The sequence below is a fragment of the Naumovozyma castellii genome, chromosome 9, assembly GCF_000237345.1.
Source record: "Naumovozyma castellii chromosome 9, complete genome".
Lineage (NCBI taxonomy): Eukaryota > Fungi > Ascomycota > Saccharomycetes > Saccharomycetales > Saccharomycetaceae > Naumovozyma > Naumovozyma castellii.
In genome coordinates, this window is record NC_016499.1 from 492,723 (window position 1) to 515,088 (window position 22,366).

General features: G+C 37.3%; 12 protein-coding genes across 12 annotated transcripts; 6 read left to right on the forward strand and 6 right to left on the reverse strand.

Annotated features, from left to right (window-relative positions):
• Positions 1–1,581: 1,581 nt before the first annotated feature.
• Positions 1,582–1,806, forward strand: DPI8 (Dpi8p; the record flags this gene model as incomplete). The annotated part of the gene is made up of 1 exon (XM_003678227.1): positions 1,582–1,806. One exon carries the CDS (start codon positions 1,582–1,584, stop codon positions 1,804–1,806), a length of 225 nt encoding a protein of 74 aa, XP_003678275.1.
• A 116-nt stretch (positions 1,807–1,922) lies between these two features.
• On the reverse strand, positions 1,923–3,143 carry LCB3 (sphinganine kinase LCB3; the record flags this gene model as incomplete). Its single annotated transcript, XM_003678228.1, has 1 exon — positions 1,923–3,143. The coding sequence occupies one exon, from the start codon at positions 3,141–3,143 to the stop codon at positions 1,923–1,925; it is 1,221 nt and encodes a 406-aa protein (XP_003678276.1).
• Positions 3,144–4,456: 1,313 nt separating this feature from the next.
• Positions 4,457–5,178, forward strand: RPS21B (40S ribosomal protein eS21; the record flags this gene model as incomplete). Its single annotated transcript, XM_003678229.1, has 2 exons — positions 4,457–4,480; positions 4,939–5,178. The coding sequence occupies 2 exons, from the start codon at positions 4,457–4,459 to the stop codon at positions 5,176–5,178; spliced, it is 264 nt and encodes an 87-aa protein (XP_003678277.1).
• A 470-nt stretch (positions 5,179–5,648) lies between these two features.
• YAK1 (serine/threonine protein kinase YAK1) lies at positions 5,649–8,030 on the forward strand (the record flags this gene model as incomplete). The annotated part of the gene is made up of 1 exon (XM_003678230.1): positions 5,649–8,030. One exon carries the CDS (start codon positions 5,649–5,651, stop codon positions 8,028–8,030), a length of 2,382 nt encoding a protein of 793 aa, XP_003678278.1.
• A 662-nt stretch (positions 8,031–8,692) lies between these two features.
• TIM17 (protein transporter TIM17) lies at positions 8,693–9,166 on the reverse strand (the record flags this gene model as incomplete). Its single annotated transcript, XM_003678231.1, has 1 exon — positions 8,693–9,166. One exon carries the CDS (start codon positions 9,164–9,166, stop codon positions 8,693–8,695), a length of 474 nt encoding a protein of 157 aa, XP_003678279.1.
• Positions 9,167–9,434: 268 nt separating this feature from the next.
• On the reverse strand, positions 9,435–9,884 carry ROQ1 (Roq1p; the record flags this gene model as incomplete). The annotated part of the gene is made up of 1 exon (XM_003678232.1): positions 9,435–9,884. One exon carries the CDS (start codon positions 9,882–9,884, stop codon positions 9,435–9,437), a length of 450 nt encoding a protein of 149 aa, XP_003678280.1.
• Positions 9,885–9,990: 106 nt separating this feature from the next.
• Positions 9,991–10,872, reverse strand: SFH5 (Sfh5p; the record flags this gene model as incomplete). The annotated part of the gene is made up of 1 exon (XM_003678233.1): positions 9,991–10,872. One exon carries the CDS (start codon positions 10,870–10,872, stop codon positions 9,991–9,993), a length of 882 nt encoding a protein of 293 aa, XP_003678281.1.
• Positions 10,873–11,021: 149 nt separating this feature from the next.
• IDS2 (Ids2p) lies at positions 11,022–12,407 on the reverse strand (the record flags this gene model as incomplete). The annotated part of the gene is made up of 1 exon (XM_003678234.1): positions 11,022–12,407. One exon carries the CDS (start codon positions 12,405–12,407, stop codon positions 11,022–11,024), a length of 1,386 nt encoding a protein of 461 aa, XP_003678282.1.
• Positions 12,408–12,537: 130 nt separating this feature from the next.
• On the forward strand, positions 12,538–13,725 carry SMT1 (Smt1p; the record flags this gene model as incomplete). The annotated part of the gene is made up of 1 exon (XM_003678235.1): positions 12,538–13,725. The coding sequence occupies one exon, from the start codon at positions 12,538–12,540 to the stop codon at positions 13,723–13,725; it is 1,188 nt and encodes a 395-aa protein (XP_003678283.1).
• A 1,409-nt stretch (positions 13,726–15,134) lies between these two features.
• Positions 15,135–16,958, reverse strand: DAS1 (SCF ubiquitin ligase complex subunit DAS1; the record flags this gene model as incomplete). The annotated part of the gene is made up of 1 exon (XM_003678236.1): positions 15,135–16,958. The coding sequence occupies one exon, from the start codon at positions 16,956–16,958 to the stop codon at positions 15,135–15,137; it is 1,824 nt and encodes a 607-aa protein (XP_003678284.1).
• A 712-nt stretch (positions 16,959–17,670) lies between these two features.
• INO1 (inositol-3-phosphate synthase INO1) lies at positions 17,671–19,422 on the forward strand (the record flags this gene model as incomplete). Its single annotated transcript, XM_003678237.1, has 1 exon — positions 17,671–19,422. The coding sequence occupies one exon, from the start codon at positions 17,671–17,673 to the stop codon at positions 19,420–19,422; it is 1,752 nt and encodes a 583-aa protein (XP_003678285.1).
• A 209-nt stretch (positions 19,423–19,631) lies between these two features.
• On the forward strand, positions 19,632–22,253 carry VPS35 (retromer subunit VPS35; the record flags this gene model as incomplete). Its single annotated transcript, XM_003678238.1, has 1 exon — positions 19,632–22,253. The coding sequence occupies one exon, from the start codon at positions 19,632–19,634 to the stop codon at positions 22,251–22,253; it is 2,622 nt and encodes an 873-aa protein (XP_003678286.1).
• Positions 22,254–22,366: the final 113 nt, after the last annotated feature.

Below are 22,366 nucleotides of genomic sequence, written 5' to 3' on the forward strand. Positions count from 1 at the left end.
CAATACCTTCGATTTTGTTCTTAAGATCTTCGATTTCTTCTTAATTCTGTTCAAAATCCTGGTTCTCAATGTTTTTCAATTCAGTTTGTTGTTGAGTTTCTTTAGCGAAAGCAGTAGGTGCTTGTTCTAAAGCATTCAATTCAATTGCATCGTCCTTCTTTAACTTGGTTACTTCCTGAGATAAAGTGGTAATGGCTTCTTGCATGGCTGCCATTTGTTGAACGATAGTGGCTAAAGATTCTTTAAAAAAGTTATCTTCAGTTGACATTTTGTAGAAATGATGTAGTAAGCTTTACAAAATAATTATTTTGTATTGATTAGACCGGTTATTTGTTTATGATCTTTCTTTATTTTTTGGATATATATTTCAAAGGCTTCACGAGGCTTTTATTAAGTAAAGGTTAATCTTTATTATAATAATAATCTATATTCTTTTTAAATCTATTCTACAAATTTAATCATAATGATTAGTTCTTGTCTAATGTACATAACTTTCTTATTCTTTTTCATCTCGTCGAGCATAGCATGTTTGACACGTTTCATATCGCTTATCATCTTTTACAGGTTATCCTCGTGATTCAGTGCCCAAACAATACAAAACAATTAATATGGTGGCCTCCAAGTCGATATGGGCAAAACACGAGATTATTATATTTATGTATCATTAGAGGTGAAAGTACTTGGCAGTTTCAATATATTTGTCATTTGGCGGCTTTAGAAATGTTGAGATAAATAAAAGGATGGCTGAATTACAGGTTCCCTGTAATGTGTGGGATTCAGGTAGAGAAAAATGGAACTCTATAGCGTGAATCAGTTAAACTGAAGTCATTGGCGGATAGTTTCGAGGTAGCAAGAACTTTGACGTCTTCATCAAAAAAAGATAATAATGTAGTTGATATAGTACTTACTATCTGAGAAAACTGTGTTGGGAACGACTGGGTCATCTCAAAACTTACTCACTCAGAAAAAAAAATGGAAAGAGTCATAAAAATAGCCGTTGATCCCTTCATGTTAAGCAAAAGTGGATAAGTAGTAACATTCTATAATTTTCGTAACTAGATTACCTGACGTTTTACTATGTAAAACAACGCCAACCTAATGTTGGTAGTATGCTACAGCTGCTTGATATGAAAGGAGGGTTTCCTTGACAACTTCTTCATGGAAAATGTGTCACCGAATCTTCTCCCCACGTAATATTGGTAAATGTCCGATTCTTTAAAGACGCCATCGCCTCGTGGAACCGGACGGCCCATTGGGATTACCCAAAGGGGAAATCACCGTAGATAAGACGGATGTTAAATGCCGCGCGGTTCTTATTTCGTGGGCAATCATGAACTTCACCAAGTAAACTCAACCAAGAGAAGACACCCACAAATCGTAAGTGTCATGCATTTGTAGATTAGAAGAGTGGACCCCTCCACCAGCATAACAACTTATCTATCATATATAACCCAGTGATCTTATCCGCATTGGAACGTTCTTCGTTATCGTATCCGCATTCTCTTCAATATATACTTCTCCTTGGCGATTCTGTAACCATACCAACAATATATAGAAAACATTAACAACTGCATAATTACAATGATCGCTCAAAATTCTAGATTAGCCGCCACATTATCTTCCTCAGCAGCTACCATGCTGACTTCCAGAATGGCAGCCACTGCCATGTTACAACATGCTGTCAAGAAAAATGCCGGTAATTCTTTCGCCTCATTTAAAGAGTATAGAGAAAATGCCAAGACATATGGTCCATTAAGCGCATCATTGGCTACGAGGAGAAAGTTGGCTCATGCTCCTAAATATTGATGGGAATAAGCGCATTTTAAATATTCAGTTCGGTTAAATAAGGTAAATAATTATAGATAAGTCTTTTAATGATATGGGAATTATGTTAATTTGCTTTTTTTTTGTCCTTTTTCTCTTCACAACCCACAGAGTGATATAGCCTTGGGCGTTACTAATAATACTGTTAATGGGATCCCCGCATATATAATATACCTTCCAATAATGTCAATCTTGGGAAACCCAACAAACAATGGACACTCTTTATCATTCTGTTTGATTCTTTTTTCTAATTCTTTAGAGTTTTCCTTTCTGTCATCAGAAATCTTGAAGACATTAATCAAAATCCAATAGACAATGGGTTTACTCAATAGATACTTCCAAATGACAACACATGTGACACCAACAACAAATTTTCCCAAACAATTAACTAATCCAGAATAATAAATTTCATAAACGCCAGCCCAGTTCCACCTATGCATTGTCCAATCACCCAATTCCAATCCAACAACAACTCCAATGAACGCCACAGAATCAGCAAAACAGGGACATTCATCCACGGGTTCAATATGATAAAATAACAAAAATAACCCCCACAAGACACTCCACAAGGGGAACCACCAATACGTCTCATATGGGACATATTTCAAAAAATATTTCAAAAGAATGGTCCCCACCATACAAATAACCCCAATAATGGCACCACTAATTAAATCTAACATTCCATGCATTCCGCAATAAACTCTTCCGATGACAAGAGTGAAATAATAGAATGAGACCAACGCTAGGGCAACCAATTTCCAGAACCATGAAAATGTTCCATTTTGGAAAAGTCTCCATATGACATATAATGTGACACCTGTCGCATTGGCACAATGGGAACTTGGTGCTCCGTATTCTTTCTCCGTGTATTTACTCAAGGTAATTCTATGCAATGGAGGTGCTCTTGGTCTTGGTAAACAGCAAAAATCTTTGAAAAATCCACTTAAATAAATGGAATAACCCAAGATATACACCAAATCCTTGGTCACCTCATATTGTCCCAACCATACGGGCATCGGTAGGCATACAACATAAAATGTATGCGACCCCATTATGGCTGTATAGGAGAAAAAAACATCTAATAGGGGGGTTCGATGTTTGGATTGCCATTTGGCCAATTTGCCAGATTGAGTAGTAGTGAATTGCACCAAATGGGATCTAATAGCGTATCTTATGGGACTCATTCTCTTTTGGAAATGAGAGTCAGGATGGTTCCCAGGATCGATAAGAAGAAACGGTTCCTGTATATCACGTGGGTTGGAAAGGGTTCTTGCTCTGGAACGGAGCATACTAGCTCCAGATGTTTCATTACTGCTCATGTTTTATCAATTGAGTATTTCAGGCCTTTTTGCAACTCCATTGATAATGAAAAGTGGAGTTGCTTTATTTCAGCTGTCTTGGGTAACTCTTGGTAACGATCGCGCTATGTCATTTTCCATTTTCAGCATTGATTATATGATTGATAACGTCATAATGAGTAAGAAAAAGAGGTTGAACTTGTTTAGAAAAGAATAAAAATATTATAAGGCTAGTTTCAGTTAAAAGGTCACGGTGTGTTTACCTCTTCTTTTGGAACCAGAATCTATCGAAAAAAATAAGTGTAGTGTTATTGATCAACTTGAATTTGGTCAAAACGGCCAAAGAGACACCCCTTTTGTCACCTTTTAATTAAACTTTGAATATATTAAGCGTAACCCGATCACCACTAAATATGATACGTATCGCTAGACAAGTAAAGTCAAGTCAAGTTACGTTGACATGGAGTAACTGATAGAATTGGACCATTTGGGCTATCTCATGTAAAATGATCTATGTAACATCTGCATGTTGAAACATATCCAATAAAATGTCCTTTTGGATCAGGAGTATATATATTTCTCGAGGATAATTGTTCTGAATTTTCAGTATCATAAAACAATCTTAGAGAGTGTATATTAGCAAGATTAGATGGATGCATGCATTCAGATAACCAAACAATATAATAAAAATTTCTGCCAATCCCCACTTACATTTATCTAAGGGCACCAAAAACGTTTATTCCAGTTCCTTGCATTACAAGACCACCCACTATCGCATATGTACATGGGGTAACGAGATACGTTGTATTATGGGGATTATTGTAAACAGATGAATACAGCAGCGGTCAATCAACTAGTACCTGCTACAATTAAGCCCATACCAAGCTTCTCGTTACATGTCACACTCCCTGGACGATTAAGTATTGTCCGTTTAAGGATGCGTTAAAGCGAGCAGAGATAAAGCAATATATATTTTCTTCTAATCCAGTTTGTTGCGTTACAGTGTTGAAGTGTTTTATCTACAGATTAATGACAGACTTGATTTTACATTGTGTTATGTATCTTCCTAATTGTGACCGTCTAACACCCAGACATCCCAAATACACCCAAAACTTTTGTAGTTTTTTCGGTCTGAATTTTTTCCAATGAAAAATTCATTTTTTGTCGCGACGCAAAACGCGTTTCGCTGTTTGTTCTGTTTGTAGCAGTAACTGCAATGGCAACGAAATAATACTAGTGAAATGCATCACGTTGATTTGAATCGTGGATTCAAAACATGCCTAGTCATTTCCCCCAGTTGACGAAATCTACCAATACACACAAAGCAAGTCAATATGGAAAACGATAAGGGTCAATTAGTATGTGAAAATTTGTGTAACGAGCGAGTCAGTGAGAGGACAAGAGTCAAAAGAAAGATAACGAGTGAATGAATGGTTGAACGATTGAATGAATGTACCAGACTAATTCCTAATGATTATTATTTGTGGATTTTAAATGAGATGAGAAGAATGAGTACGAGATCACCATATGCTGTGGAAATAGAATAAGTAAGGATGAATGAATGAAAGAGTGGTGGAGCCGTTCCACCTGTTCAAATCACGTAAATAGGGCGAAACGCAATGAGAACTGGAAAACAGCACCAAAGAACATATCCATTTTAGATAGATTTATGAATTTACCGAAACTTCCATTTGAATTAAGCGCGATTAGATCTCAATTGTCCACCGATTAATTAATTGATTGACTGGCTCAACGATACAACAACAATAGAATCTTCATACTAACAATAATGAAATGAATTTTTCTTTACATATAGGTCGAACTTTACGTTCCAAGAAAGTGTTCTGCTACCAACAGAATCATCAAGGCTGATGATCACGCTTCCGTCCAAATCAACATCGCCAAGGTTGATGAAGAAGGCCGTGCCATCCCAGGTGAATACATTACCTACGCTTTGTCCGGTAACGTCAGAGCCAGAGGTGAAGCTGATGATTCTTTGAACCGTTTGGCTCAAAACGACGGTTTGTTGAAGAACGTCTGGTCTTACTCCCGTTAAGCCACCCGTAGTCTATAAATAACATAATAATAATATAACAAACAATACAAGAAAACAATATTTCATAAATAATATCTTTTATTCATTTACTGACGTTGTGGTCTGACATTCCTCGCCCCCCAAAAATCGGCAACGTCAACGAATTCCAATATTGAAAATTTGAAAAAAAACGGAGTATTTACCACATTCAACTACTATGAGGGGTTTAATTCAATTTACAACAATTTCATAAAACACAATTAATAAATATATAACTTCGTACTTATATATATACACTCAGCTTCATTATCTCGCCTTGTTGCTCCGCCTGGATTTATCTTCCACTCTCGCAGAATATTGTTACCCACCAGTCGCTCTGTTTTGCCTCCTCAAGGATCAACCGTTTAAGTGATCCATTGTTCCACCTGCGTATATCAAGACAGCCTGTTGGACTATCCACAACCAAAAATTGCAACGATTAATTTCTCATCATGACAACCCCTAATGACTTTGCATCACCGAAGGAAATGTCTCCAAGACATGCGAATAGCTCAGAAAGTTTGCATAATAACCACCAACTTCAACAAGGTGCTGCTGATCAAGCAAACAATAATAATAATATATGGAAATCCACTTTTATGAACCAACAACAGCAACAACAACAGCAGCAGAACAGCTTTGCATTTACTAACCCCTGGAGTAGTAACAATGCAGATTCAACACTATCCCCCCCGCAGCAACAACAACAAAGTTATAACATGGACATGGACGAAGATATGCTCGAGTCCTTCAAGAGAAGAAAATCAAGTTTGGTAATACCTCCATCCAGAGCACCTGCACCAAATCCGTTCCAATATGATCAATATAATCAATATGGACCCCCACAATCTCAACAACAGGTTCCCTCTCAACAACAAGAAATAAACTATTCTCATCAGCAACAACAACAATTATATAATGCTCATCAGTATGGTGCTAGGTTGGGACCCTCCATGTACCAGGATTTCCAAAGAAGACAGAGCATGGCTGCTTCTCATCTTTACCCTAATGGAAATGGTAATAATATAACCAATTACAGTACAAGGACTATCAATAAGAATTCATCTATTACACCAAATACTGCAAACCCAAGTATGATGGCTGGTCCAAGTTACATACCGGGAGGTCTTTCTAATGATAATTCAATGGTATCACCATTCAGAAGATTGAGTGCCTATCCAACAACAAATATTCATACACCAGCAACGGCTAACTTACAACCTCCATATAAGCAACTCCGAAGAACTGGTGAAGAGCAACAACAGCAACAGCAACCAAAACCATTAATTATACCATCAATGAAAGTTTGTAAGAATAGAAATGATTTGAATCCAATAACGAATCCAACACCTAAATTTAGGCGTGCATCACTAAATTCCAAAACCATCTCACCATTGTTGGCATTAACAAAGAATTTAATCACTACTTACCAACTATGCTCTCCTGATTTTACATACAAACCTTCCAAAAATCCTAAACGTGTACTGACGAAGCCATCTGAGGGGAAATTTAATAATGGATTCGATAATGTTAACAGTGATTATATCCTTTACGTTAATGATGTCCTGGGTTCAGAACAAAATAGAAAATATTTGGTCCTAGATATTTTGGGTCAGGGAACGTTTGGACAAGTAGTTAAATGTCAAAATTTAACAACTAAGGAAATCCTTGCTGTTAAAGTGATTAAATCACGGTCTGAATACCTAAATCAAAGTATTACGGAAGCTAAAATATTGGAATTGATCAATAATAAGATTGACCCGGAAAATAAGCATCATTTTTTAAGAATGTACGATTCCTTCATTCATAAGAATCATCTTTGCTTGGTATTTGAATTACTAAGTAATAACTTGTATGAATTATTGAAGCAAAACCAATTTCATGGACTTTCCATTCAATTAATTAGAATATTCACAAAGCAAATGTTGGAATCGTTATGCGTTTTGAAAGATAGTAAATTGATCCATTGTGATTTAAAACCAGAAAATATATTACTTTGTTCACCAGATAAACCTGCATTAAAGATTATTGATTTCGGTTCATCATGTGAGGAAACACGAACAGTTTATACGTATATTCAATCAAGATTTTACCGTGCTCCAGAAATCATATTGGGGATTCCGTATTCTACTAGTATTGATATGTGGTCGTTAGGTTGTATCGTCGCTGAATTATTCTTGGGGATCCCTATTTTCCCAGGGTCGTCTGAATATAACCAATTGACTAGAATTGTCGATACCTTGGGGTATCCACCAAATTGGATGATCGATATGGGTAAAAACTCCGGTAAATTCTTGAAAAGAGTTATTGATGAGGATGATGAAGATGATGAAGAAGGAACTACCAAGGTGACGAAGAAATTTGAATTGAAAACTTTAGAAGAATTTAATATGGATTTTCCCGACGCAAAGGAGGAACCAGGGAAAAAATATTTCAAATGGAATAAGTTACATGACATAATTAAGAATTATAGGATTTCCAAGAGCATTCAAAATAACCCTAGAGCAGTGGAGCAAGAAATGGCAAATAGAGAATGTCTGAATCATTTCCTTGAAGGAATATTGAATATTAACCCACTGGCCAGGTGGACACCACAACAAGCATCAATGCATCCATTCGTCACACAACAACCATTTACTGGTGAATGGTATCCTCCTGGGTCAAGCGTCAATATGATACATCGTCAAAATACTACTAATAAGCAAGAGAGGAAAAATGATGGTGTTTTGGAGAATAATTTTGATGCAAAGTTGACAGTACCTTCGAAGAATGGGGAGCCCGTAGCGAGGAATAAAAGCACGTCAAACGAGTTTAATAAACTAAGCATTGAATAAAAATTATCATAACGTTATCAAGGAGCTAAGTATTTACTTAGATTTCTCTTATATGTATATTGAATCGAATTTAATAATGACTAACTAACTAATAATAATGTTTAATTAATGACCATTAAAACAATGTTCCTTTGGCCGCTGGAAAAATGGAAGAATCGGAGGAGCCTCGAGAAGTCCGAATTACGTAATCTGAAGTAGTTTTAGATAATAACACATTTTTTTCACTATTGTTTGAGCAAATAGTCATTGAAGTTTACAGAAGGGTTCTTAACATATTTTTTAATATCGAGTGTAATTTTGTAACTTCTTGTTCAACGAATGTACAGTTGAAAGTAAGAATTTATGTATTTGTTGGATATTCAAGATGATTAGTTACGTGTTAAAATAGGTCCTACCTCTCTTGAAGCCAATAAATGTTATGAATATTTAATATTCCTTGAAGTTAGCAAGTAATCCTGCAAGAGGAGAGCTGTATACTTGCCAACCCAAGAGGACATTGAATGAATTGCCAAAGCGAGAAAGACCAATCTTTTATAAATGCAGATAATTATAACATTAAATTATATTGACTGATAAGTCCTTAAGATATAAAAGAAAGAGGGTAAACGACCAATAAATATATACACGAAAGTAATATGGGAAAAGAAGGAAATACCAAGGCATCAGGCTTGTAAAGGTTGTGGAGTCGCATCTGGTAATGGGGGTGCCATTGGTTTGGCCTGCCAAGCAGCGTATCTTTGGAACATCAACCCAACACCTTCAATGACACCTAACAAACAAGCACAAGTGATGGCACTATTTCTTGTATGCTTCCATCCACCTCTAATAGCCAGGGCCCCACCAGTGAAGAACCCAGCAATGATAGCATTCCATGGATCTTCTCTCTTTCTTACTGCTTTGACACCACAGTCAAAAGTGGAAAATAGACCACCCCAAACACCAAAGTTCCCACCTAATACGGGGGCACGAGCCTTGATGGCGTTCATGGAACCCAAACGACGTTCTCCAATAGGTGAATTTCTAAAACCTTTAATTCCATGCCATATGACACCACCTATGGCACCCATGGCGAACGCACCACCGAAATCATTTAGGATTACTATTGGACATGGGTCTCTTGAATGGTCAGCGGACATCTCTTTGCTATTTTTATCGGGAACTAGTCTCTTGAACAGGATTTTATAAAGTGTTCATCCATTAGAAGTTGTTCCAAATACTGAATGAATCATTGGAATTCAATATACTAAGTGCCGAGATCACCGTTGACAGTGATCTTCGGTAGCGTTCCGGGTAATAGAAATTGAAAACTAAACGATTACGTAAGTAATATGTTCTAATTAAATTTATATAGAGTCAATGAAGTGGATGCGATGTGTATTGGATGCCTTGATATGGGATGCGCTCTTAATGGGTCCCTGAGTTGATACCAGTCTGACCGCCCTGATGTTCATTTTGGTTGGTTCCTGGCGCAGGATTATGTGTATTATTATTGCTATTGTCCAAAGAGGAGGATGACCCACCGGGATTATCAAACTGTATCACGTAGTATACAACTCCCGGGTGGTTATGATGGTTCAACACGTTGAACATTCCATCTGATGGTTCTTCGTCTATATATTCGCAAGAGTCACTTGTGTATTTGGGTATATCTCTTTGACTTCGTAGAATGGAGTTTCTACTGCTTTGAATAGATGAGATGGGTATCCTTTTATGATGGCGTGCGAGATGTTGCGATGTAGACCTTCTTAACATTTTTCTTGTATGTTTTGTTATTGTATTATGTGCAATATATGGATTTTTTGGATGAATATGGTATGGTATGACTTTATATACAAGTAGATTACAGACACACATATGAGTGATTTTCCATCAAGTTCCATTATTTCCCCTCTAACTACACGCTTACGTCAGCTGCATCCCCTATTATTGACGGCCCGGACGCGGTCCGGACGCGGAAGGCTCACTCGACCGTCTCGTCGTTCCGCTTTTCTAATATGAAGAGACCATACTCAGTAGGTTTGACCAACTCGATGTTTTGGGCTAGCAGATCGTGGGTCTTATCATGGCCTCCATAACTCTGGGAGGGACAATCAGGTAGGTGGTCCCCCAGCTTCTTGCCCTCGTTTAACACTACAAATTTCTTTCTGGTGCGAGCATCCACGAATGTCATCACCACATCGTACACCCAGCTTAGCACTTTCGGCACATTGACGAAATACTTCGCATACAACAGTTCAGGGTAGTAGTTCTGGAAAATGGAGATCGTCATCTTGCTGCACTTCTTGATCTCTGAGTCCATCTTCCACATTGAAACACCTTTGTAATCATGCACTTGGGTCATATAGTCGTTATCTTCACTTGTGAAATCTAATAACCTTAACCCTCTCTCCATGAGTCCAATCCTATATCGCAAAAACTTCTGCACGTCTTGGAACAAATGTTTCTTCTTCATCAATTGTCCATAGAGATTCCAGGTAACGACTTTCTTATTAGCGTCATGCTTAGGGTACTGCGTCAATATACCGACATGTTGCAATTCTGGATCATGCACTTCCATGAACGCACAACTCAACGGGTTAAACTCACGTCTCCATTTCAAAATAGAAATCACATGCTGCACAATTTCGTCATACTGAAATTGATAAGCTTTACAAAGTTTATAAATTAAACCGTGTGCTACCTCCTCATTGTAATATGTCTTGTCACCGTCCTCCTCATCGCCTGGGATTAATTTATACCCGTATAGTTCATCGTAACCGTCACACTTATCGTGGATTATGAGCGGTAGAGCTTTAACAATACGATTAAACGTTTGTCTCTCCTGCTCAGTACTAAATTTCATGTTTAGTAGCGTGTTCCTGGGAAAAGTGTCTGTTATTATTTTATTCGACGACAAAGGCACTAATTAAATATAGGCATCAACACCTTTTTTTTTCTATTTATTTTTTCTTCACGAGCGTCGTATTTACTTACGTAATTTTGAATAGGATCTTACTTATTATGTGCCAGAAAATCATTCCATATCTGGACCCATCTGTAGCAAACTGAATCTGTCTTAAGATTGCCGTATCCCTCACCACCACTACCCAGATTCCAGGGCTGTAAATATTGGAAATCAATTATCCTATGCGTCTCATTCAGAGGAACATCTTGTCTCAATGTTACCACATACCCCTCGGCAGATAGATGGCCCCAAGTATCTCCAAATAATTTCTTCAATACATCAAAATCAGTCATTTCTTTAAATTTCCTCTTTTTCAATTGTAACTCTTCCGTACTGTTGATATCTCCATATATCGTGAAAAATTCATCTATGCACATCTTCACTTCACGATTAGGTCTAAATATAATAATTTGGGGTGCTATCGTACCATCCTCCATATTCGTCTCATTACTTAACAAAACACATGTCTCATTGTCAATCTCCTCAGCAATCTCATTACTATCCAATAATTCATCAATATTTGCCAATATTAAACAATTGGATGACAAGTAACAACTCAATTCTAAGTCATAATTCTCCAAGTGACTCCAAAATAAACTTAATTCATCCCATTTCTTATCCATCATGGAAAAACTTGTACCCATCAACACAACATCCAATCTCCGCAACTCAGAAACATCTTGCATCAAATCATAAATCACATAAAGCTTATATTTACTTCCAACCAATTGTAATGAATGGTATAGCACCAACAACGACTTCACAGATCGCATAGATGTGTCCTTAAGAATAGTAACCCAACCTTTCTTATTACCAACTTGTGGTGTCTCCATTCTAATAGCACTGGGAGGTTCATTAAGTGAAGCACCGGAAAATGAACTTCTAGGATTCAATAATTGTCGGATCCATTGAACATCTTGAATAGAACTACGTCTCGTGTTTAAAGGTGGTCGTTGAGGTGACATGGATCTCATTTGTGATTCTTGTCGTTCGTGACTTCCGACGTCTGCTGGACCGTTTATTTCTAGATCATTGAGGATATCGGAAACTGAATTACCCCTTTGATTATCTTGTAGAGAGTAATGATGCTTAAATAATTGATAGTCTGTTCCCCCATTATTACTATTATTCGTAGAAGGTTGTTGAAATTGTTGACGAAGAGACGATTGGATAGGTATTGTTGGATCCACACCGGGTAGAGGTGGCGTTTGTGCAGAGCGTCCTGGTATGGAACTCACGGGAGTTCCAATGGGGGACCTTTCCTCCATAGGATGTCTATATCTTCCAGATGTGAGGGTGACAGGCTCAGGTGCTGGAACTGCTTCCGACCAGGATTTCCTTATGGCAGCAGCTAATTCGTTGCTGAAATCATCCTGTGAAACATCCGTATTCTCAATACTATGTGTGGTTGAATCATTCTTATCTGCTTCCATGGCGATTATTTGGTGCAAATAGTTGTTTGTTCTTCGTTGGCCTTGTGTCGTGGTCCCTGAATTCTTATTGCTTAATTCTTCTTAAATCTATTGCTCTGTGAAAATAAACCGATGGAGATAAGAATAATGAATGAGGAACAACAAGAAAAAAGACAAAACTAGGACAAAACCTAAAATAACTATGAAAAGAGCATTTTCTCAATTCTCAACGGTGCTCTCTAAGGCAGAGAATGAAGATTTGAGATCTACTTTGCGGCTATTAACGAAAGGTTCTTCAACCATAGGGGAAACAATACAAGGCGGGAACCATTTACCACATCGTTTGGATGCTACTACAAAGACAAGTGCTCAAACAGATAAGAAGCATGTGGATACCATCTTAAAAGTGTTAAATTCCACACTACCTGATCCAAAGAGGAATATTAAGAGAATAAATACCCATTATGATGTACTATTTGGACAATTGCAAAAGATAATCACGGAATCCATTGCAACTTCATCGCCAAGTTCATCCCCAAAAGCAAGGAACACTACCTCTCTTTCTAGTGATCAATTATATGATAGGTTAATGCTGTTGCAGTATACGAATGAATTAAAGATTTCTGATATCATTAAGATTTTATTATCGAAAAACTTCCAGAAATTCCCTGAATTATTATCCAATATTAATGTGTTTAAACCAATAACTCAATTAGAAATATTAATAATAGCATACTATAGAACTAAAGATGTAAAACTTCTTGAAACATACAATACAGAATGGTTACATCGTTATCATGATTTACATGTGTCAATACAGAGAATCCTTTGGAAATGTCAACCAAGAACTATCCCAATCGAAGACATTATTGAACAGATTCCTCAATGGTCCGCTCCAAAGGATTTCATAATAATGTATCAAAGTTTATATACTGACATTAACAGATTACCCATGGTAGATGAATCGTTACAAGGCAATTTTACGAAAAATCAAAAGATATTTATTGACTCGTTACGAATAGTTGATAAATTTACTGGTGTGACGGATAAGACAAAACAATGGCTCATTCAAATTGTTAAATTGAGCATTGAAGATAAATTAACATTTGAAACTGTTGAACATATTGATGGTAAGAATATATCCCTTTATCAATTCAAATTCTTAAGGTCGTTAGAGTTAATTCTTCAAAATTTCCAAAAGTTTATGGCAAAGCAAGAACTAGCAGTACAAGAGAATGAGTCCACGCGAGAGTTACTAAATGAATTGCAAGGAATACTGGAGGATATCAACACTGAAGAGCAAGAAATCAAGACGCAGATCTCACTAAAGTTCATATAACAACAATAATACATTCTATAATTACATACACATAATATTCCAAACCATAGGTCATCACCGTTTCATGGGTCAAGCTTAACTGAAGAACAGAAGCAACCTCTAACAGCGATGGTTTTAAAGCTGGATAGAGAACAACATTCAATGAATAATTGCCCCCTATTAGTTTGTTCTATGATATCGTTACATTCTTCATGAAAGGAATGGAATTTGAAGAATTAAAATTGAAAGTTACAAATTTTACTTGACAGTGGGGGATCTCCGCAAAGAGATGTCTATCAAATAGTGTATCGATCGCCAACAATATCACAATAAGTTTATTCCAATCCTTGGTGATATAAGGCAAAATTACATATCAAACAAACAGATTTCATGGAAGAAGTAAATGGAAATTGCAAATTTTTTCCTCTTTTATACTACATCAACAATTGCGGGTAACACGTAAGACAAGGTTTAATTATTAGGGCAATTTTGATCAAACCACTGAGTGAACAATTAGAGGTGAACTACTTAACCCTAAAGAGAGGCAACTTTTTTTTATTGGAGAGCTATATATATATGTATATATTAGTTGTATGATAGATATTATTGATTCTTCATATTAGAATTATCACTTTCCAGTATACCATTTGTAATAAACAAAACATCGTTAACTTTCACGAAAATCGTCGAACAAAGAAGCCCAATGGACACATAAAGGATCCAAGTTGTGAAAAATCCACTAACATTATTTGCGTAGGGCATAATGTCCACTTCAAAGACATGTTGCATGAACGTGTATTGTAAAGTGTTGAAAAAAAAGAAGAGAGGATGGATTAAAAAATCTGCAATCATCTTGAAGAAAGTCATGGTTTTTTTCTTGTTGAATTCTTTTTTCAGCTTGAGCTTGTTGTTAAAGAAGCAAGAAAGTGGTTTTCATCTGATTTTTTTTTTTTTTTGACTTTGACTTTGACTTTGTGTCATTGTCCTCATCCGCCATTTCTTGTTCAGCGCAATGATTAACTCATATATCCAACATCATAACAAACAGGTATTAAAATTTGAGCACCACAAAATAACCCAAAGGCCAAAAAGAATAGAAACATTTTAACTATGATAGTGTTTTCTTCTTCTGGTTCTCTATCGTCTCTAGTAATATCCAGTAAACCTTGTTGCAGTACAATGCACATTATCAAATAATTACACAGGAGATAAAGTTGCAACACATTATCGATATCAATTCTGTACTCCATTTCAACTTGTTCAGTTAGGAAAGTGGTGTGCAAGGGACAAAAGAAAGATACAGTTCTTATTTCTGACGCGCTTGAAAAATCGTGGGTATTAATTATATAAAATATGAATGCCTGTATTGACTGCTTATTTGAATATAAATATTTCGTTACTTATTTGTACTTATTTTATTTTATCGTTCATTAACTGACAATTGCCTTTCTGGCCATTGTACCATTCGGATCACTATTCGATAATTGTTTCTTTGAGGTGAGTGACCATCCTGTTAAATTTGTCGTGTAATCATTATGGTAAAATACTGGTTCAAAAATTCTTTCCCTATCTTCCTCGATGATAATTGATGGGATATCGTTTAGCATTAGAAATCTTAATTCTGGGAACCCCTTCAAGAAGGTCACGTATGTGTTTTTGTAATGATGAATCATGGCGTGGTAACAATCAATGATGTCCTCCTTTGTTAATGGTTCATGCGGTAGCTTAAATTCGTCGATATCATCCATTTCAATATCCTCCTCATCATCATCATCATCGTGCTCTTCTTCTTCTCCCTCTAAGTTAATGAAGACGGGTCTTCTTTTTGGTTTTTCCAATTTGACTAATTGTGATCTACTTTTCCTATAATTTAACAAGTTATCGTTTGCATGTATGGTGAATTGTTCTAAGTTCATGGGTTGTGTCCTGACACTGGGGTAATTATCGCATGCCTTTGAGTAGGGCAATAGTGAAAAATATCTCATCATTTTGTAAATATCCTTTGCCGCTATATCGTTGACGTCTTTCAAATCATAATCTTCATCGAAATGGAAGATTTTATTCTTCAAGATGTTATTGAATGTCTTGTTACATTGTAGGCAGAAACATTTTTGAATTAATTTGAATTTACTTTGTGTTTCATCAATGTTGATGATGGGGAGATCGATATTTTCAAATCTTAGGTCCATGAATTGTAATTTTTTACAATTTAGCAGGATGGAAAGGAAAATTTGTGAATTTGTCGATTCCGGGATGTAATCCTCCAGGAAATCCATCTTTAATCGTTTCAAATTTTTCAAATTGGAGAATAGTTCCACGAGGATGTTAACGTCTTGTCTGATGGAGATTAATGAAAGATCGTTCAAATAAATGAATTCCTTGCATTCCTTTAGCATGTCTACTTCTCGAGGCAGTAGTACTTCATTCCAGGATATTATTGTTAACGTTTTCAAGGATCGTACGTCGAATACATCGGATAATTTCCGTAGTTTTATTGATTTATTGGGAGAAGTGAGAGGTAAGTTATAAAATTCTCTTCTCCAATGTAATTTTAAATCTATAATTTGTAATTTATTTTTCAAAGGGTATAATTGGTTGAATAATTTGATTGGGTCCATGAATAAAGTCATGTATGAAAGATTTGTGGACATTCTTTGAGTCAAATACTTGGTCAAATTGGGGATATAATTAGAAGAGACGGATAGTTCAGGTAATGGATTTGGTGGAGCCATATCGAAACTCAAGAGATTATGTCTTGATTCTTGACCCATGGCGATGATATCGTTACAGGATGGGTCTGTGACGTTTTCCAATCTTTTCAAAGTTTTCCCATGTGCACATAATAAGGATAAGATTTTCTTTTGTAAGATGGAGTCGAGGTCCCAATTTATTCGAATCCATTCCACTGATTCTAGGATGTATCTATTTGATTCAAAAGTGGATATTAGTTTGGTTAGTTTGTTATTTGCGATTAATCTTGATTGTTCTTCTACTAGATTGGAAGGTATATTTAAAAGTGTCCAATTAATGGCCAAATTCATAAAATCGCTCGTTACGACGTTCGAGTCGTTCAGGTAAATTCTTTTGTATATTAGTTTAATGGCTATGGGGTAGTATTTCTTGCTTAGCAAAGTCAAGTTGAGTCTATCTCTCTGTGGTAGATGTGAGAATATCTCGGAGACCAGTTCATCTGGTAATTTTGCCAATGGGAAATGCGAGTCCACCGTATCGTAAATGGAGAGTCTGTGTTTCATTATGTTGTTGTTGTTGTTGGGGGCAGTAAGGGGGGGGGGGGCTGTAGAGTGTTTGAGTGAGTGTATAAACGTTCGAGAATAGCCTCAACTTATGGTTGTTCCAGCACAAATCTTTCAAACGAGTTGTAAAATTGAAGTTCATAAAAGTTGTTGCTGTGGAAGCGGGGTAAGAGGGTTTCCTTTGAGGAGACCTCAGGGGTTGGGGTTAGGGCTGGACAGGGAAAAAAAGATATAGGGTTGAACGTTACCCGGCTGAGTGTCAAGCAACCCTAATCCAAACTCAATGAACTACGACGGAGTTGTAAATAGCCTTCTCCTACTAGAGCGGTCGCAAGATCAAGATACCCAGACACCCAACCAAAATAGCAAGTCCCAGATCAGACGAGCAAGTTCCGGTTTACGTGAACAAAGACGACGTCCTCGTGGTCCCGCAACGGTACCTGTGAAGTACCGGAGCGGGGTGTTTCTTGAGTTGTATCTATCTGTCTACACAAGAGAAGCTCCTAACACCTCCTATCGTCCTTTTATCCACCACCACGACGTGCACAGTGACACGCCACACGGGGATAATCCGCTCAACAACTCCTGTTGGTTCAGAATGTGAAGATTCAGCTGTTAGCTTCTCGTTGCTCGTTTCCCTTCTTCGGAGTCGCGGGCGATCGCGTCACTAATTGCTGCCATCTCCATCACATGCTCGATCGATGCTCTGTTTATGGCGTGGGGGACACTCCGCTACCAAACGTATAAATACCTCTGCTGTTGGTGTAGTGTGTCTGTCTCGGTCCTCTGTCTCTTACTCTCTTGCTCCGTCTCTCCCAATCGCTCAATCGCTCACTCACGCACCATGACTCAAGATCAAGCTCAAGTCCAATACTCTCTGCCCCAACACAAGGAAAACGTAGTCCTCGCCACCGGCAAATGCCAGTACTCCGCAAAGGACAACGTCCTCTTGACTGACTACAAGTACAAGACCTCCACCGTCAAGAACAACAAGGCCGATGGCTCCATCAAAGTCTCCCTGGAAGAACAGGACTACAAATTCAAGATCGACTTGAAAGTGCCAAAAGTTGGTGTCATGCTCGTAGGCTTCGGCGGTAATAACGGGTCCACTTTGTTAGCCTCCATCCTCGCTAACAAACACAACATCTCCTTCCATAACAAGGACGGAGAAATTAAACCAAATTATTTGGGGTCCATGACTCAATCCGCTACTGTCCATTTGGGCAGAGACGAGGAAACAGGAAGAGATTTCTTCCAACCTTTCAACGCCGTCTTACCCATGGTCAACCCCAACGATTTGATCGTCACAGGGTGGGATATTAGCAATTTGAACTTGGCTGAATCCATGCAGAGAGCTCAAGTCCTGGATTACGATTTGCAAAGACAATTGACTCCCTTGATGAAGGAGTACACCCCAATGAAATCCATCTACTACCCGGAATTCATCGCCGCTAACCAATTCGATAGGGCTAATAACTGTATCAATAGTAAAGGCGATGAATTCACTACAAAGGGCAAATGGGATCACATGATGCAGGTTAGATCAGATATCAAAACTTTCAAAACTGAAAACCAATTGGATAAAGTTATTGTATTATGGACCGCCAACACTGAAAAATTCGCTCAAATTGTACCAGGTGTCAATGATACACATGAAAACTTGTTGCAAGCCATCAAGAACGACCATGAGGAAATTGCTCCATCCACTTTATTCGCCGTTGCATCCATCCTCGAGGGCGTCCCATACATTAATGGGTCTCCTCAAAACACGTTTGTCCCCGGTTTGATTAAATTGGCTGAACATGAAAATGTTTTGATTGCTGGTGACGATTTCAAGACCGGTCAAACTAAATTGAAATCTGTATTGACTCAATTCTTAGTCGACGCGGGCATTAGACCAGTATCCATCGCTTCATACAACCATTTGGGGAATAATGACGGTAAGAACCTTTCCTCGCAAATGCAATTCAAATCAAAGGAAATCTCCAAGAGTGGTGTCATTAACGATATCTTGGAATCCAATTCCATCATGTACGGTGATGATCCAGAAAAGGCAAGAATCGACCATTGTATCGTCATTAAATACATGCCCGCCGTCGGGGACTCCAAAGTCGCCATGGATGAATATTACAATGAATTGATGCTCGGTGGCCATAATAGAATTTCCCTACATAACGTTTGTGAAGATTCCCTATTAGCTGCCCCAATCATCTTGGATTTGGTCATCATGTGTGAATTCTGTTCCAGAGTCACTTACAAGGAGGCCAACGATAACGGTGATTATAAGAAATTCCATCCAGTGTTGACTTTGTTAAGTTATTGGTTGAAAGCTCCATTGGCAAGAGAAGATTTCTTACCAGTGAATGGGTTGATGAAACAACGTGCTGCCTTGGAAAATTTCATGAGATTGTTGATCGGGTTGCCCGCAAATGATGAATTGAGATTCGAAGAAAGATTAGCTTGATCTATTATTCTCCTGCTTCCTCCTCCTCCTCCTCCTCCTCCTCCTCCTATAATAAATATGTAAAAAATATGTTTGTATAAAAAAAATGAAAAATGTGAAACTACATTCATTACGTAGGCGTAATTTCAAATTGAAAAAAAAATTAATTAAGCACTTCAGATTTCCCCTTTTATACATAAACACCAGCATAACAAGCTTGACGATCTACTATGAAGTTCTCTGACACCATGGAGACTGCTTACTCCAACATCAAACAACAGGCAATCTTTATAGATCAATGTCTCGCCCAAAATCAACTCCTACAGGCATTCCAACACGCTACCACCATGTTAAACGAATTAAGAAACCCAAACTTGTCACCAAAACAGTACTACGATTTATACCTCTCCATCTCCAATGAATTAACCATCGCATTACCTGCCTACCTAGTCAAGGGACATAAAGACAAACAATTCGATCTCGATGAAATTTACGAATACGTCCAATACACGGGAAATATCCTACCAAGATTATACCTCATGATCATTGTCGGTGTAAGCTATTTGAAAGTGGTCCCCGCAGATGATAACCATACCATCACGGAACTACTAAAGGATCTGATAGAAATGTGTCGAGGTGAACAAAATTCCATACATGGACTGTTCCTTAGATATTTCCTCTTGCAATCCATTACACCCTTCCTGAACGATTACACCACCAGGGACCTCGATGAAAAGACCAAGAGCACGCACAAATTGGAATTCTTGGTGCAATTCCTCTTGGAAAATTTCATAGAGATGAATAAATTATGGATACGGTTGCAATTCCATGGACCCTCGAGCGAATGGAAAAAAAGAGTCCATCAGAGGAAAGAATTACAAATCTTGGTCGGTGCTCAATTGGTAACCATCTCACAATTGATAGATTACCCAATTTATAACAGATGTTTCATAAATGTGTTCTTGAATCACGTCGTGCAATGTAACGACCCCATCTCTCAGGAATATTTCATGGATGTCGTCATTCAAGTGTTCCCCGCGGAATTCCATTGGAAAACTTTGGATAAGTTGTTGAAGGCTGCCTCCAGATTGAATTCAGAGGTTAATATTGATACGATATTGTTGAACCTAATGGATAGATTGAAACAATGTGAGGAATTCACTCATTCTGCCAAGAACGATAATAATGTATTGTTTGAAAGATTCGCTACGTATTTGGAAACTTTGGTGGAAGATGAGGACTCGAATTTTTCATTGAAACAATTCATATTAGTATTTAAAAATATATTGAATTTCACATTGGTGCATTATCAGGGCAATATTCAAAACGTAAACATGTTATTCCAAATCTTATTATTGAAATTGCAAAAGACGGAGAATGATAGTTTACCCTCACAGGATAATATGGTACGAATACTGACTTTTAAAGATTCTCCTCCGGAATTATTAGAAAAGAACCGTCGAAATTTTTTATACACACTAATTGTTCAATCTACTGCCTATAAGAAACTCATATTTTCTTTAAAGACGGAATCGCAACAAGTATATGTTGTTAGAGTCATTCTAGACATATTATTAACCGACGACGATCCAGAAAATAATAATAAATCGATTTTACCCATTGAATCCATGGATCAATTGAAACGGTTATTGACATTATATAACCCCATGTTATCCTTTAAAACTGAAAATCTAAGCATGGACCTCCCAAAGAGGGAAAAATTATCTAAATTAATTCATCTGGTAGCCAATTCCATTCTCCAATCCACATCAACTCAATTTAAACCCATGGATTCTCAAATTGAAGCTATATTGTTATTGAAAAAATGGATAGGCAAAAAACACAACAACATATCCTTACTTTACCCATCATTAATTTCCAATTTTTGGAAATTGATTAGGAAATGCTCCATTCTAGCAATAAATCAACCTAATGAGAACTTTCAAAAACAATACAACGATAAAATTAAACGACTTTTCAAGTATGTCTCTCATTGTCTTAATGACTTCATCATCATTGGTAATCCAACACCTAATGATCTTCAAACGGCATACAAGTTATCATTACAAACTGCGTTACTAGCATCACAATTATCCCAAGATGAAATATCACTAAACTTCTTTTCTGAATCTTTTATCATCTTGGAAGAACATTTAGCAGGCGACTCCAAGCATCAATACGATTCATTGATTGACATGATTCAAACCTTACAATTTACCCTGGCAAAAGGTTGCAGGCCATCACAATATGAAATGCTAACTATGAGGTGTATTCAAAATTGTTCCCGATTATTGAAAAAGCAAGATCAATGTCGTACAATTTTATTATGTTCCCACTTATGGTTTACCCCGGAGGCTGATGATTTCCAGAATGGAAAGAAAGTCTTGGAATGTATCCAACGTTCTTTGAAATTGGCAGATTCCGTAATGGATAGTTTTGTTTCGTGTCAATTAATGATTGAAATATTGGATAAATGTGTTTATTACTATGTCAAAGGCAAGGATACGGAGATTGTAAACCATATTACAACGAAATATGTAAATGCATTGATTAAATTGGTGGGTCAGAATTTGAACAGCTTAAGAGCTGAACAACAGGATATAGAGGGTGAAGAAGAACAAGAACAAGAAGAGAAAGATGCTGAGCAGGAAGAAACAGTCAATGTATCCAGTGATGGATTGTTCCTGAAGACGGATACCACTGAGATGGTTTCTCGAGTCATACCGATTACAGACTACGAAGACCATACGAGTGGTATCCTGAATGCAACAATTGGCTCCTTTGTCAGGATTTGTGCCTACATCGGGAACCAGGACCCCTTGGTCTCGGAACTTCAACAACTAATAATATGATTTTGTAAATCCATAGATAGATATCAAATATTTTTTAATTTTTTGTGACGCGGAGCCGGTAGAGCGAAAAGAATTAAACCCTTAATAGATTCCCTCGACGGTTCGTAGAGTAC